The following is a 15,462-nucleotide window of genomic DNA, read 5'->3' on the forward strand; positions in this document are numbered from 1 at the left end:
CTCTAGTTTACTCCCACCCTTCAAAACGTACAGAGGTAGTAGGTTAATTGGGGTGTTTGGGCAACACTGTCTGGTGGGACAGAAGAGCCTGTTACCATGCTGTATATCTAAATGTTCCCATCCACCTGCTGCCCTTCTTGCTGAAAGAGGTTATGGGCTGGGAGAGGTTCCAGCCGAAGCCTTCAGCAAAAATCTGCCATGCATTTTGCAGTCACTGTGCAGAGAACGCATGTTGAGGATGTTTGACTGGATGATCATCTAGTGGGCTGCCTCGTCCTTAATGGTGCTGACCATCTTTGGAGTAGATCAGGCAAGTGCATCCTATTCCTTCACACTTCTGAAGATGGTGTAAACGTCATTGGTCATCAGAGGAGAATGACTCTCAGCAGGATACCCAGCCTCTGGCTTGTGGTCCAGTCAAGCTCCTGGTCATTGATGGCTCCAGATTGTTGATGCTGGGGTAGTCACCAATGGTAAAATATTGGATGTCAAGGGGAAGTGGTTAGATCGTCTCTTGTTGGAGTTAGACATTTTTTGCACTTGTGCCTATTTGCTGTAAATTAGCAACAATATTCTGTGCATTGGTATCTTTATGCCTGATCTACAGTGTCCGTGAACTACTCTTTGCAGACGATGCCGCTTTAGTTGCCCATTCAGAGCCAGCTCTTCAGCGCTTGACGTCCTGCTTTGCGGAAACTGCCAAAATGTTTGGCCTGGAAGTCAGCCTGAAGAAAACTGAGGTCCTCCATCAGCCAGCTCCCCACCATGATTACCAGCCCCCCCACATCTCCATCGGGCACACAAAACTCAAAACGGTCAACCAGTTTACCTATCTCGGCTGCACCATTTCATCAGATGCAAGGATCGACAATGAGATAGACAACAGACTCGCCAAGGCAAATAGCGCCTTTGGAAGACTACACAAAAGAGTCTGGAAAAACAACCAACTGAAAAACCTCACAAAGATAAGCGTATACAGAGCCGTTGTCATACCCACACTCCTGTTCGGCTCCGAATCATGGGTCCTCTACCGGCACCACCTACGGCTCCTAGAACGCTTCCACCAGCGTTGTCTCCGCTCCATCCTCAACATCCATTGGAGCGCTTACATCCCTAACGTCGAAGTACTCGAGATGGCAGAGGTCGACAGCATCGAGTCCACGCTGCTGAAGATCCAGCTGTGCTGGATGGGTCACGTCTCCAGAATGGAGGACCATCGCCTTCCCAAGATCGTGTTATATGGCGAGCTCTCCACTGGCCACCGTGACAGAGGTGCACCAAAGAAAAGGTACAAGGACTGCCTAAAGAAATCTCTTGGTGCCTGCCACATTGACCACCGCCAGTGGGCTGATAACGCCTCAAACCGTGCATCTTGGCACCTCACAGTTTGGCGGGCAGCAACCTCCTTTGAAGAAGACCGCAGAGCCTACCTCACTGACAAAAGGCAAAGGAGGAAAAACCCAACACCCAACCCCAACCAACCAATTTTCCCCTGCAACCGCTGCAATCGTGTCTGCCTGTCCCGCATCGGACTTGTCAGCCACAAACGAGCCTGCAGCTGACGTGGACTTTTTACCCCCTCCATAAATCTTCGTCCGCGAAGCCAAGCCAAAGAGACAGTGGTATGCAAATGTTTGGGTGCTCTTGGTCAAAATTTCTGTGACTGTGAAAAGCTAAGCAAGTAAAAGGCATAAAATTAAAGATGAGACACTTCTTAATATTTTAAGCAAGATTACTTTTTTAAAATTTCCATCTTCTACTGTTTCAAAATAACAAAAAAAAGGAAAAGAGCTCAAAGCAAAAGTTTGGGCCCCCTGCATGGTCAGTACCTAATAACACCCCCTTTGGCAACTATCACAGCTTGTAAATGCTTTCTGTAGCCAGCTAAGCACCTTTCAATTCTTGTTTGGGGGATTTTCACCCATTCTTCATTACAAAAGGTTTCTATTCTGTGAGATTCTTGGGCCATCTTGCATGCTCTTTTGAGGTCTACCCACAGATTTTCGATGGTGTTTAGGTCGGGGGGACTGTGAGGGCCACAGCAAAACCTTCAGCTTGCAACTCTCGAGGTATCCATTGTGGATTTTGAGGTGTGCTTAGGATCATGATCCTGGTGTAGTAGCCATCCTCTTTTCATCTTCAGCTTTTTTGTTTACACTCAGCGTGATGTTTGCTTCCAGACTTTGCTGGTATTTAATTGAATTAATTTTTCCCTCCACCAGTGAAATGTTCCCCATGCCACTGGATGCAACACAAGCCCAAAGCATGATGGATCCACCCCCGTACTTAACAGTTGGAGAGGTGTTCTTTTCATGAAGTTCTGCCCCTTTTTTTCTCCAAAAACACCTTTGATCATTGCAGCCAGAAAGTTCTATTTTCACTTCATCACTTGTTTCCAAAATGCATCAGGCTTGTTGAGATGTTCCTTTGCATACTTCCAGCGCTGAATTTTATGGTGAGGATGCAGGAAAGGTTTTCTTCTAATAACTCTTCCATGGAAGTCCCAGCAGAACAGTGCGCCACCATTCCAGAGTCTGCTAAATCTTCCTGAAGGTCTTTTGCAGTCAAACGGGAGTTTTTAGTTGCCTTTCTAGCAATCCTAAGAGCAGTTCGCTTGGAAAGTTTGCTTGGTCCTCCAGGCCTCAACTTGACCTCCACCATTCCTGTTAACTGCCATTTCTTAATTACATTACAAACAGAGGAAATGGCCACCTGAAAATGCTTTGCTATCTTCTTGTAGCCTTCTCCTGCTTTATGGGCATCAATTATTTAAATTTTCCAAATGCTAGGAAGCTGCCCATGGCTGCCGAGGGTTGGGACAAGGATTGAGGAGTCAGGGTATTTGTAAAGCTTTGAAATTTGCATCACATGGCCTTTCCAAACGATGACTGTATACAAACTAACAAGCCCTAATGAGCTAATTAAGGTCTGAGACCTCCAAAAAAGTTATCTGAGAGTTCAAATCTCTTAAGGACCTGCTTTATTTTTTTTCCATTCTAAAATTGTACAAAACAATAATAACATGTGAATCTTGGTTAAAATGTTGAAAAGAATGTGTCAGTTAGTCTTCTACTCACTTAACGATAAAAAGTAAAAGAAATTTTGATCAGGGTGCCCAAACTTTTGAATACCACTTATATTCTACCAACTCACAACACTATACTGGGTACTTTTATCTCTGTACTGGGTTTATCTATATCTTAATCCTGGGTAGCTGTTGCTGTCCTTTGTGTGCCTGTATATCTAATCCATGTGTGCCTGTGTCTCTATTCTGTGTTAAACAAGATAGTCTGTAGTCTACAGATGCAGGGCTCGTGTGCAGTACACAAATGTGCTGGAGAAATTCAGCAGGTCACACTGTGCCCAAAAACTGTGACATCAAGGGCATAGCTAGGGTGGAGCAACCACTCCCCCACCTTTTCAGCCCCGACCTCGCAGACCTCCCGCACCACATATTTTTGAACTGTGAGACCACAGCATCTGCCGCAGATGTGCGGCATCACAGTGTCACTGGAGCTCCTGACGCCCGACTCCAAACCCTCCCCTCAGCCTACACCTGAGCTCCTGTCGCCCGACTCCGAACCCTCCCCTCTGCCTACACTGGAGCTCCTGATGCCCAACTTCAAACCCTTCCCTCGGTCTATTACACAGGCATACCGTGTGTAGTGCTAGGGTGAGGGGATTCGGATTTGGCTTTGGCAACTCAGGTGTGCCAAGGAGGGAGGGAGGGAAGGGGAGATGGAAGGAAGAGGAGGGGGAGAGAAGTAGAGAGGAGGGAAGGAGAGAAGAGAGGAAGATGGTGGCGGAGAGGGGAAGGAGGGGTTGGAGAGAGGAGGAGGGTGTGGCGGCTTTGTGCACTGGTTACAGAATCGGTGTTTGTGCGCACACGCGCACAGATGCAGTCGCCCCATCTTTTGATGTGCTCTCACTCCCCCTAACGTCAAAAGGTTTTTTTTGTTCCCCATTAGTTCTCCCAGGGGCCCTTCCATTCACCATACTATCCTTGTGAGGATCTCTCGCCCTTAACAGGATTAAATTCCATCTGCCATTGCCCTGTCCATCTTAACAACTTATCGATATTGTCCTCTGGTCTAAACCTATCCTTCTCATTATCAACCCCATCAATTTTCATGACATCTGCAAACTTACTAATCCTATCATAAAACCATAGAACATTAGAAAACAGGGACTTGGGCCCTTCTAGTCTGTTCCAAACTATTATTCTGCCAAGTCCCAATGACTTGCACCCAGTCCATAGCCCTCCATAGCTCTCTCATCCATATACCTCCTAGAGCATATCCAAATCTTTATATAAGCTAAGGTTCACAAATTGATCCTGTGGCACACCAATGGTCACAGGCTTCCAACTATCACCCTTTGCCTTATGTTGGCAAGCCAATGTTGAATCAAATTTGCAAACTTGCCGTGAACCCCATCAGATCTAATGTGTTGAGCCAATTTTCCCATGTGCATTCAGTCTGTGTGCATTCAGCGACTTGCCTTCCCTTCTCAAACTTTTCAAGATTCCTTTAGTGTCACATAATCATGGAGAATAAGTACTGTTACACAAAATTACTTTCTGCCTGCTGTAAGGCAGACAAGAGTTGCCATTAGGGTCGCCCGGTGCCCCTTAAAGGGAAGCAAAAGAGAGTCCCTTCACTGTCACTTTGTGTCCGTGGATTTGCCTCCAGCTCCCGCAGTCTCTGCAGATGTTCAATCCAACCACAACTGGAGCTCCAGATCCAACCTCCAATACAATCAGGAAGCCTTCAGTGCCTGAGAACCCTGGGTGCCCTTTCTGCCCTCAGCATTTTGTTATCTCTTCAAAAATTCTTTTCAATTATACAGTGTATCCTCTCCAACTAAACCAAACTTGATTCATCTCTACCTTTCCTTTCCATTCCAATTCAAACTAATTCTATCTCTCAGAAATTTTTTTTCACTAAAACTGGCAGGCCTGGTTGATCTAAAATCTAAATATAAAACCTGTATTCTGTGAGTTTATGTCTGTGTCTCTATTCTGTCCACCTGTCGATTTTGTATTTATCCAATTCTGTGATCTTGTGTTTCTATTCTGGATTCCTTCATATAGACAGTAGTCCATGTGTGCCTATGCAGTATGTCTGTTCCACATGTTCTGTATGACTGTATCTTTGTTCTCTGTGGCTGTATCTATCTATGGGTCAGTACCAATTAATTTGTCTTCACATCGTCTGTGCCTTAATGTCCTCTCCGTACTCTGTCCATTGCTATATACTGGTCTCAATGAACAGTGTGTGTGAGATTTTCTCCCCATTGTCTGCTTGTGCCATCCCTCCTCCAACTATTCCTGCGTGGAACACACTGTTCCCTGTACATTCAGACTAACATTACTCATCATCCTGTGTGTGTGTGTCTGTACATGTCCTTTGTGTGTCAGTCTGTGTGTGAATGTGTGTCTGTATGTGTGTCTCTGTGTGTCAGTGTCTGTGTGTCTCTGTGAGTCTGTATGTGTGTCTCCTTTGTGTGTGTGTCTGTGTGTCAGTGTCTGTGTGTCAGTGTCTGTGTGTCAGTGTCTGTGTGTCAGTGTCTGTGTGTCAGTGTCTGTGTGTCAGTGTCTGTGTGTCAGTGTCTGTGTCTCAGTGTCTGTGTCTGTGTCTGTGTGTCAGTGTCTGTGTCTCAGTGTCTGTGTGTCAGTGTCTGTGTGTCAGTGTCAGTGTCAGTGTCTCAGTGTCTGTGTGTCTGTGTCTCAGTGTCTGTGTCTCAGTGTCTCAGTGTCTGTGTGTGTCTATGTGTGTGTCAGTGTCTGTGTGTGTGAGTGTCAGTGTCTGTGTGTCAGTGTCTGTGTGTGTCTGTGTGTGTGTGTCAGTGTCATGTCTGTGTGTCTGTATTAGTGTCTGTGTGTGTCTGTATGTGTCTCCTTTGTGTGTGTCTGTCTCTCTACCGCGACCAGGATCCAATCATCCAGCGGTCCTCAGCAGTTTGAAAGAGAACCCCCGCAAAAAACGGAGAGTATTTAGAGGCACAACGGCCATCGGATGAACAGGGAGAGGCTCCTTCTCCACGCCAGATCCTGAGAGGTGTGCAGACAAGTCGGAGCACTGAAAGAGCCAGCAAACGCTTGAATGCGTTTCGGGAAAGTCAAACCTGGAGTTGGCAATGTTTTGAAAAGCATCTTTTTTTTTAAAAAAAGGACAAACTGAGCAGAAATGTAAGACCGCGCCGTAAATCAAAACAACCACTCGCTGCTGCCAGCCAGAAGATAACGCGATTGGGAGAGAGAGGACAGACGAGGTCCATGAGCAGCCAACACAGGCTGTCGTCAAACACCCCTGAGGAGGAACGGGCAGATTCTCCCGCGGGGAAGTAGAAATTCCCAGGAACAACTCACTCATGGATCCACCTTAACCCCAGCCCCTCTCTCTCTCTCTCTCTCGTTCCTTCCCAAATCCTCCTTGACTTGGGTTCAGTGGCAACAGTCGCCGGGCGCGCACACACTCTCTAATTTCCCATTTGTAAAACCAAATTGACAAATTTGCCTCCCGCTCTCTTCTCCAGAGACGATGAAAGGGAAAAGCAAGAAACCTAACGTCACAGACCAGAGGGACATGGATGGATATGATCAGCTTCCCGGTAAGGACGCTTAAAAATCCCACCGTTGGATGGAATTTGCTGAAGAGGACCGGGAGATGTTGTTCGGCATTTGTGCCTCCAGCTCAGTCAGTTGTCCTTGCTTCTTGTGTCTGGCGCTCGGAATGGTTACTGTCTTTTACATTTGCTGTCCCAGGTTTATAGTTGCATTGAAATTGGATTTTTTTTAATATCATGAAATGTGTTTTCTGTCAATTGCCCGGACGGTATTTGGCACTGATCTGGGCGTTTGGAAAGTGGGAAGGGAGGGTGGATCAGATCTGGGTGTCGGGGAGTGTGGGTGTGGAGAGGACTGGCTGCTCGGCGCTTCGAAGGGCAAAGTTTGTTTTCCAGTTTGTGTCAAAACCAGGGTCTGATTCACGCCGACGCCACGACAATGCAAAACCTATTGGTCGCCCTGAATGGGACATCTCCTTCGTGTTTCCAAATCTCAAGGGCCACGATGAAATCGGCAGCAATGAAAGATCCAACTCGTGGTTCTAATATTGGAGAAGATTGTGGGACAGGGAGAGGGGATGGGGAACGAGAAGGGAGAGAGGATGTGGGGAAGGGGGAAATGATTGGTTGGAAGGTAGGGTGTTTTTGGAGAGAAGGAATGCTGATTGGAAAGGTGAGGGATTCTGAGGTTGGTTGAAAGGTTTGGATTAAGATGGGAGGTGGGCTGGGAAGGTGGAGAGGTGTTATATTTCATGGAGGGGAGTTGCAAGGATGGCTCTTGTTGGAATGAGGTCCAGGCTGTTGGGAATGCTTGAGATCGGGAGTAAGAATTCATCCGATAGAAACACTGCAATGGGCACAATTTGGCAACCTGCTTCACTCCACTTGTAATTCAAAGACTAGATTCTCTGAAATGTAATTTGAAGAGTGAGGTATTGACTTTGGAGCACATGATAGGCTGCCCATTGGTTCAGCCCAGCTCAGGGCTGATACTTGGTTGTTCTGAGGTCCCTGCATGCCCAGAACAAGGGTAAAGTCAACCCAATTAACCCTTTTCAGCATTTCCTCAATGGAATCAGGAGATACTGGAAGGCTGTGGTTCCTTGTAAACAGACCAAGAGGCAGTGTTTTGCGATTTCTGCCGTGGCTTAATAGATCTTCTTGAGCCAGAGCTTTGAGGGGTTGGATTCCAATCCTGGAGCTGAGGGACTGTTCCCGGAGTGTGGCATCATGGATTCTAATCCTGGAGCTGTGTAGGACTGGGGTGTGGTGCTGTGGGAGATGCCAACTGTTGCACGGGAAATTAAGGCACCTGATCCCCCAGTGGGATGAGAAGATCTTGACAGTACTCTGGGAGAAGGTCAGGAGAAGTCTTTTGGAAATCTGCAAGCCTCAGCCACCTACTTATCTGACTACTGCTAGACCTGAACTCACTCTGTCTCTCCCAATGGTTCACAACCTTTTTTTACACTTGCATACCTCCTTAAGTAATCCCTTACTAACCACAGAGCACCTATTGCATATGATGCCATAGGTAAAGCATGAAAGTCTGCAGATACCTTGGGGTTAAAATAAAGTCATCAAGAAACTTAGCAGGTCCACCAGTGTACTTTATATCACAAATATAAAGATACAGAACCAACGCTTTGGGCTTGAGCCCTTCATCATGGTTTCAGTACTATACTAAGATATCACACTTTGGTGAAGGACTCAAGCTCAAAGCGTTGATTCTGTATCTTTATCTCTGTGAAATAAAGTCCACTGTGCGACCAGCTGAGTTTCTCCAACATTGTGTTTTTACCAGGATGCAATAGGTGCTCTGTGGTTACTTAAAAGGGTGTATGTGAGTGGGGAAACAAAGGGTGAGAACCACTGGGCTATCCCAAATCATGTTCAATTTACCGAGATTGCACCCAGAATGGATACATACTATCGTTCAATTATTTCAATTAAATTCTACCCGAGTTTGATCTTCTGTGAGTTTGTTGGAGGAGGAGATTATTGATCGTGCAGTATAGTTCCGCTTGGTAGAAAAATAAAGCACAGATCCGATCTGACCACAAGCAATCTCAGACCAACCCCAGTCCCAAAACTTGTGCTCTGTTATCCGAACCCAGCAATGCTGAGTTTGGGCAAACAAAGAGGAGTTGGGGGGGTCTCAGAGGATTAGGCAGAATCCATTGGGAGAAATGGCAGGTCAACGTTTGAGTCCGGCAACAAAGATCTGATTAGGGTGCAGTGAGATACAGCCTTCTGTGTAATTCGTGGAAAGTTTTTTTTTAAAGGCTCAGTTCCCTCAGTTAACCATGATGGCTCAAGTTCACTCTGGCAGTTTAGCCCTTGATACTTATCCCCCCTCAAAAATTGGATTCACATGTCCAACTTTTAAGTGGAATAACCCTGTTCTCTTGACATTGACCCCCTGAATTGAGTTCCAATCCAACTCTAGTTTGGGATTAAATTCAAGGCAATATCTTACTATGTGAAAGAACAAGCCATAACAGTGAAATTACCAGAATGTCCTAAACATCCCCATCTTTCAAAAAAGAAAACCTTTCATTGTCTTCTAGTTCAGGTTTCAGATTTATTGTTAGAGTACATACATGACATCGCATTCTTTTTCCTGAGAGTGAGGCAGAATTACCACTTAATGGTAGTGCAGAAAAACTGTACTCAATGTACACATGTAAACAAATAAGATGATGTAAGCAGTATGACTGTGCTAGAAGGGAGAAATAAAATCAAATTAAATGTCCTTAAATGCGTTTCTGATTGAGGTTGTTGTTGAGGAGTCTGATGGTGGAGGGATCTTCAAAGGACATTTGGACAGATATGTGGATGGGTTTGGAAGGATATTGATGAAATGTAGGCCAATGGGATGAATTCAAAATGCCATCTTGGGGTGCATGGACTAGTTGGGCCAAAGGGTCTACTCCCTACGCTATGACTGTCACTCCAAGCAAAGTGATTGATTTATAAATGGCTTCGAACAATCTGCTCATAAGAGATGGGCAATAAATGCTAGCCTTGCCCCTCAAGCTCATGGTGAACTGTGGCCCACCTTTTACTTGTGTTTCCGATGCTGCTGAGAAGTGAGGTAGACTGCTAGTTGACCATCTAGGCTTTCCCCTTAACCCTTGACTCCACCATAGACTAAAACCTGTCTCCTAGAGCTCCCCAGAGAGAGAGAGAATTCCAAAGATTTGCAACCCACTGAGAGAAGAGCTTCCTGTTCATAGAACATTACAGGTCAGAACAGGCCCTTCAACCCATGATGTTGTACTGACCTATGTAAACCTAATCCACAACATTCTAATCCTTCCTTCCCTCACACCCATAACCCTCTTATTTTTATTCCATCCATGTGCCTGTCAAAGAGTCTTTTAACCGTCCCTATTGTACTAGCCACCACCACCCCCCACCCCCCGATAATGTATTCCAGGCACCCACCATCTCCTCTCCATCTGTTACAGGAGACTCTATATTCTAAAATTATGCCTGCTAGTTTGAGATCCTCCCACCGGGGGCAAACACCCTCTCCTTATTCTGTCAAGCCCCCTTGGAATCTTGTAGTTTTCAGTAAAATCTCCGACAATTTTCTTCAGGAACTGATTTATTTAATCTATGCAAATGGAATCATTGACCTTTAAAATATGAAATACAAGGATATATGTAGCGTCAAGTCACAATGCAGAGACGCTACAAGGAGAATGGATTATTTTGAGGTTTGATGACAAACACAAGTTGGTTGTTTGCACAGCAAGATTTGACAAACTGAGCTCTATTGATTAGTGGCTCCCCTGTTTTTGTATTTTATTATTCTATAACTTAGACACACAGCGCAATAACAGACCCTTCCAGCCCTCGAGTCCATGCTGCCCAAATACCTCAATTAACCTACAGTGGAAGGAAACTGGAGCACCCGGAGGAAACCCATGCAGGTCATGGGGAGAACATACAAACTCCTTATAGACAGCGGTTGATTAGAAGCTAGGTCACCAGTACTGGCATAATGTCACGCTAAACACCATGCAACTGTATAGAGTAGGTTGTGGGAGGGATATTTATTTTGGGTACTACTGAGAATTTTGTGTGTGTGTGTGTGTGTGTGTGTGTGTGTGTGTGTGTGTGTGTGTGTGTGTGTGTGTGTGTGTGTGTGTGTGTGTGTGTGTGTGTGTGTGTGTGTGTGTGTGTTTTTGAGTTGTGGAATGGATGCAGGAGATCTGTGGGGAGACTATCTTGGTGGAAGCTACTGTCATCAGTGTGGGTCTCTCTCATTGACAGTGGGCAGACCGTATTGTAGGTTTACCAGTAAAGATTTGGAAGTACAAACACGTTGGATAAGCACGTGAGATAAGAGTGGTGTCAACTGAGGCAAAATGGGACACCTAAGAATTGTTTGAAAAGGCAACTTGATAAAGAATCAGGCAGTGCTTGCTTTACTAATCCCTTACTAACCACAGAGCACCTATGGCATATTTGTTTGATGTGGGTGCTGCTCATTTATTGCTCATTTATAACATGAGCTGCCTTCTTGAGATGCAGCAGCCTTTCAGTTGGGTATTCGGGAAGTGCTGATGAAGGAATTGTGATGTATTTACAAGCAGGAAGGTGGGTACTATGAAGAGGAGGCTAGGGCCTGGAGCCCCTTCTGGTTAACTTGACAATCACCTGAGGCTCTGATAGCTCAGTGGGTTAGAGCACTGGTTTTGTAAACTGGGGGTCTCAAGTTCATCCCTCACTGGGGCCTCATTGCTGTGAGGGGAGCTGTCAAAGTGGTGACTCCCTGTCTTCCTTCCAGTAGACAAAGTTAAAGAATTTTATATATGTTACATTCTATGAATGTGTCAAGTACTCTTCCAAGTTGTTGTTGTCATCACTTGCTCTCAAGTAAGACCATGACATCTCGAATCGTAGAACACTACACCACAGAAACAGGTCATTTGGCCTTTTTAGTCTGTGCTGAACCAGGCTTCTGCTGAGTCCCACTGACCTCCACCTGGACCATGCCATCCATGTACCTGTCCAAATTTTTCTTCAGTCAAAATTGAGTGCATTTACTAATTCGGGTGGTAGTTTGTTCCCACCACTTTCTGTGCGAACAAGTTTGCCCTCATGTTCCCTTTAAACTTTTCCCTTTTCTCGTCTTGACTGTTGGGATGTATTGGAAGGAGGCAGATTAGACCATTCCGGCCTCAAAAACACTCTTCTCGCACGTGTAGAGATGCTGCAGTCATTCTAGATTTTTCATTGCTTCTTCAATTCTAATTTCTTAGGCAAGAACAGCACTTTTTATTTTGTGGGTACACCATCACCAGAAGATCCATCTTTTGTTGTTCCCAGAGTTGTGTGCCAGTGTTGAAATTCATCAGTGCTGTTCTACGAGAGTCTTTGAATCCCATTTGTGGTCCACCACATGAAATTAGCCTCTTTGCTCTTATTGTTATCAGGGAGTTCTATCATCTCCTACCCATCTGATCTGCGATCCTTTCAGCAATTTGGAGATGCTGGGTAGGTTTGTCTGTGACAAGCTCAATCTCCACATCAATCCGAAGAAGCATCCTCATGGAAGAAGTCTGTTGAACCACTCAATGTAAACACATTCACAGATGATACAGAGTTTGTAGCAGAATTACAATCAGCTCACCTGGCCCTCAGTCCAGATCATGCGAAGGGTGATTGGGCCCTATTCAGAGACACCCTGTATAAAACTCCTTAAGGAGAGCTCGACTCATCAAAGTATTTTCTTCAAATTGAGTCATGCAGCATTGCGACAGGCCATTTCGGCCCTTGTGTCCGTGCTGCCCAATTTACATCCAATTAACTTCCAACCCCGGTGTGCATTTGGAACAGTGGGAGGAAACCGGGGCCCCCAGGGAAAACCCACCCAGTCTTGGGGAGAACATACAAACTTCTTATAAACAGAGTGGAATTCGAACTCTGCTGCCGATCGCAAGTGCTATAAAGATGTGGCACGAACCGCTACGTCAACCGTGCCACCCCTACTTTTAAAGGCAGTGAGAATTTTCCATAATTTAGAGCATTTTATGAAATATTCATGAAACTCTCCTGTTGAGTGGAATATTACAATTTTTCGAGGAAGAACAGACTTCCAGTTTGCTTTGGACTAAAACGATCAGAAGCTTGGAGAGTTTCCTTGTTCTAACTTCTGTCCACTTTATTAATGTTCTCATAATCTTTGCCTCCCCATATCTTCAATATATCCTGTGGCAATTTTCTCTCCTTTTTTTGAGTTGCAATTTCCATTTCATTTCTTCTACCTATCTCCCTTGCTGCGGTCCTTGTTCCCACCTGCAAGCTCTGTGACTTGCTGACACCTCCAAATGATTGGACTTCAGGAAGAGTAGGAGGCTGGGAAATTGCCAAGTGAATGTTTAGTAACAATTTAAAAAGAAAACTGCAGATGCTGGTAATCTAAAAGGAAAATAGAAACTGCTGGAAATCCTCAGCAGGTCGGGATGAGAAATATAGTTGATGTTGAAAGATGATCAGAGGAGTTTTGTGGTTTCCTTAACTAGTGGCCTATCGTGGACAAACAACAACTCCTCAGGAAGGCCAAACAGCGATTGCACATCCTGAGATGACTGAGGCAGGCAAGGCTACTGGCCACCATCATGTCAACCTTCTAATGGAGCTTTATCAAGAGCATTCTGGTTGGTTGCATCATAGTTGGTTTGGAAGCTGTAGAGAATTAGTTCAGAGGTCAATCCACAGGGCCATAAGAGTGAGAGAGAAGATCCCTGGTATCTCCCTCTGCCTTCTTCCCACCCCCCCTCCCCCAACCACCATCACCTTCCCCACCTCCCATCAACAAGGTTGACCTGGAATCATTGTCTGAAGGGGGGCATGCAAAATTGTGGAGGACCCCTACGATTCTGAACACAGGATTTTTCAATCATTCCCATCGGGAAAGAGATAGAAGAGTATCAGAGCCAGCACCGCCAAGCTGAGGAACAGCTTCTTCCCATGGGCAGTGAGAATGTTGAACAACCAAAGGAAGTGCTCACACTAACCATCTGAGACTCTCATATTTAAAAAACAACATTTATTTTTATATATGTATATTTGTCCTGCGCATGTATTGTTTGTCTGTATGTGTGTCATGTCCAGTTGTGTGTTTACGTGTTTTGCACCAAGGACCGGAGAACGCTGTGTCGTCGGGTTGTACTTGTGCAATCAGATCATAATAAACTTGAACTTTGTGGTTAACCAAGCTACCCCTTTAGAAAAGGAATCATGGGCAGAAGTCTTCTACTTGGGCAGCATGGTTAGCTCAATGCCTTTACTGCGCCAGCGGTCGGGATTGGGACTAGGGTTCTATAAGAAGTTTGTACATTTAAGTTTTCCCCATGTCTGCATGGGTTTGGCCTGGTGGCTCCAGTTTCCACCCTCCATTCAAAATGTACCGGGGCTGTAGGTTAATAGGTGTAAATTGGGCGTCATGGACTCGTGGGCGGAAATGGCCTGTTACCATGCTGTATTTATGTCTAAATTTAAATTTAAAAATAAATGAACTTCACGTAAAGAAATCAACAATCCTTACAGGACTACTTCAGAATGAAAATTAACCTAAATTATGACAGGTGAAAATAAAATCTTTTTGTATATTCTCAAGCTGCCAAGACCATTTCCAAATCCATGCCTTCTAGTTGCCTATTTCTCAAGCAGCAGGGATCGCTTTTTCACCAATTGTCCTCTCAGAGAGAAGAAAGTGGGCTGCATTAAAGTGATTCTTAACCTTCTGGGTGAAGATTCAAGATTCCTTTATTGTCATGTAAAGAATTGCAATATTACACAGAATGTGCCTTGCGCCAGTTCTCTGCTTCCCTGGAGACTGCAACCCCTCATTGCAGCTGCCAATCATAGGTGCCACCATCTTAGGTGCAAACCCCCACGTTCACAGAATTTTTAAATAAAATCTCCAATCGCTTCATTAACAGGCCGTTTAAAGCCTGTATGAAGCTGACAGCAATTGGACTGGGCAGTTGGACTCCGCAGAAGTGCTGTGTCTTCACTCCCTGAGTGCTGCCATTACAGCAGCTCCTTGTGGGTTGGTAATAAAAACACACAGAAATGGTGGTCTCGCACCATCCATAGAGTTAAAGATGCAGTAAAGCCCCGCATTATCGGGCATCTATGGGAATTGGTAGATACCGGATAAGTGAATTTTCTGGTTGTTTGAGATTTCATGTTGTGTGGATTGGAAAACTGACCTCTGGAGGCACCAATTTTAAACTTTCATATTTTCATCCATTTATTTTCCAAGATTTTTTTTGCCGGGTGCTTGAATTCTAGATAACAGAGAATTTTTACTGGATATTTAGTGGCACAGTAGCATAGCTGGTAGGGTTGTTGATTCACAGTGCTAGTGACCTGGGTTCAGTCCAGATCTTGGATGCTGTCTGTGAATTTTGTGAGTGGCACGGTTTGCATAGCAATGCAGTTACAGCGCCAGAGTCCGAGACCAGCATTTAAATCCTACACTGTCTGTAAGGTGCTTGTATGTTCTCCCCGTGTCTGTGTGGGTTTCTGCCAGGGGCTCCGGTTTCCTCCCACTGTTCAAAATGTACAGGGGCCTGTAGGTTAAATGGGTGCAATTGGGCAGCACTGGCTCATGGGCCGAAATGGCCTGTTACCGTGCCATATGTCTAAATTTCAACTTAAAATTTAAATTCAAATATTGTTGATATTCTGAGTTCCTCCAGTATTTCCGTGTGTTTTTACTACAATCTCAGTGTCTGTAGACTTTTGTGTTTCACTCCATGTGTGTCGGTATCCCTGCTCATTGCAATACCCCTCCATTGATCAGCTGCATCATTGAGCACCCCGGGGATAGAAACGAATTTAGAATTAACTTGGCAGGAGCTCTTTCTC

The 15,462-nt window shown here is 45.1% G+C and overlaps 1 protein-coding gene across 1 annotated transcript in view; it reads left to right on the plus strand.

The window, feature by feature from the left end:
- Positions 1 to 15,462, plus strand: part of LOC138744313 (A-type potassium channel modulatory protein KCNIP2-like) — a 370,423-nt gene that overhangs the window by 67,817 nt on the left and 287,144 nt on the right. Inside the window, exon 5 of the mRNA XM_069900237.1 lies at positions 6,538 to 6,612. Within this exon, the coding sequence (XP_069756338.1) occupies positions 6,538 to 6,612 (75 nt within the window). The remainder of the gene's footprint in view (positions 1 to 6,537; positions 6,613 to 15,462) is intronic.

Source organism: Narcine bancroftii, chromosome 10, assembly GCF_036971445.1.
Source record: "Narcine bancroftii isolate sNarBan1 chromosome 10, sNarBan1.hap1, whole genome shotgun sequence".
NCBI classification, from domain to species: Eukaryota; Metazoa; Chordata; class Chondrichthyes; order Torpediniformes; family Narcinidae; genus Narcine; species Narcine bancroftii.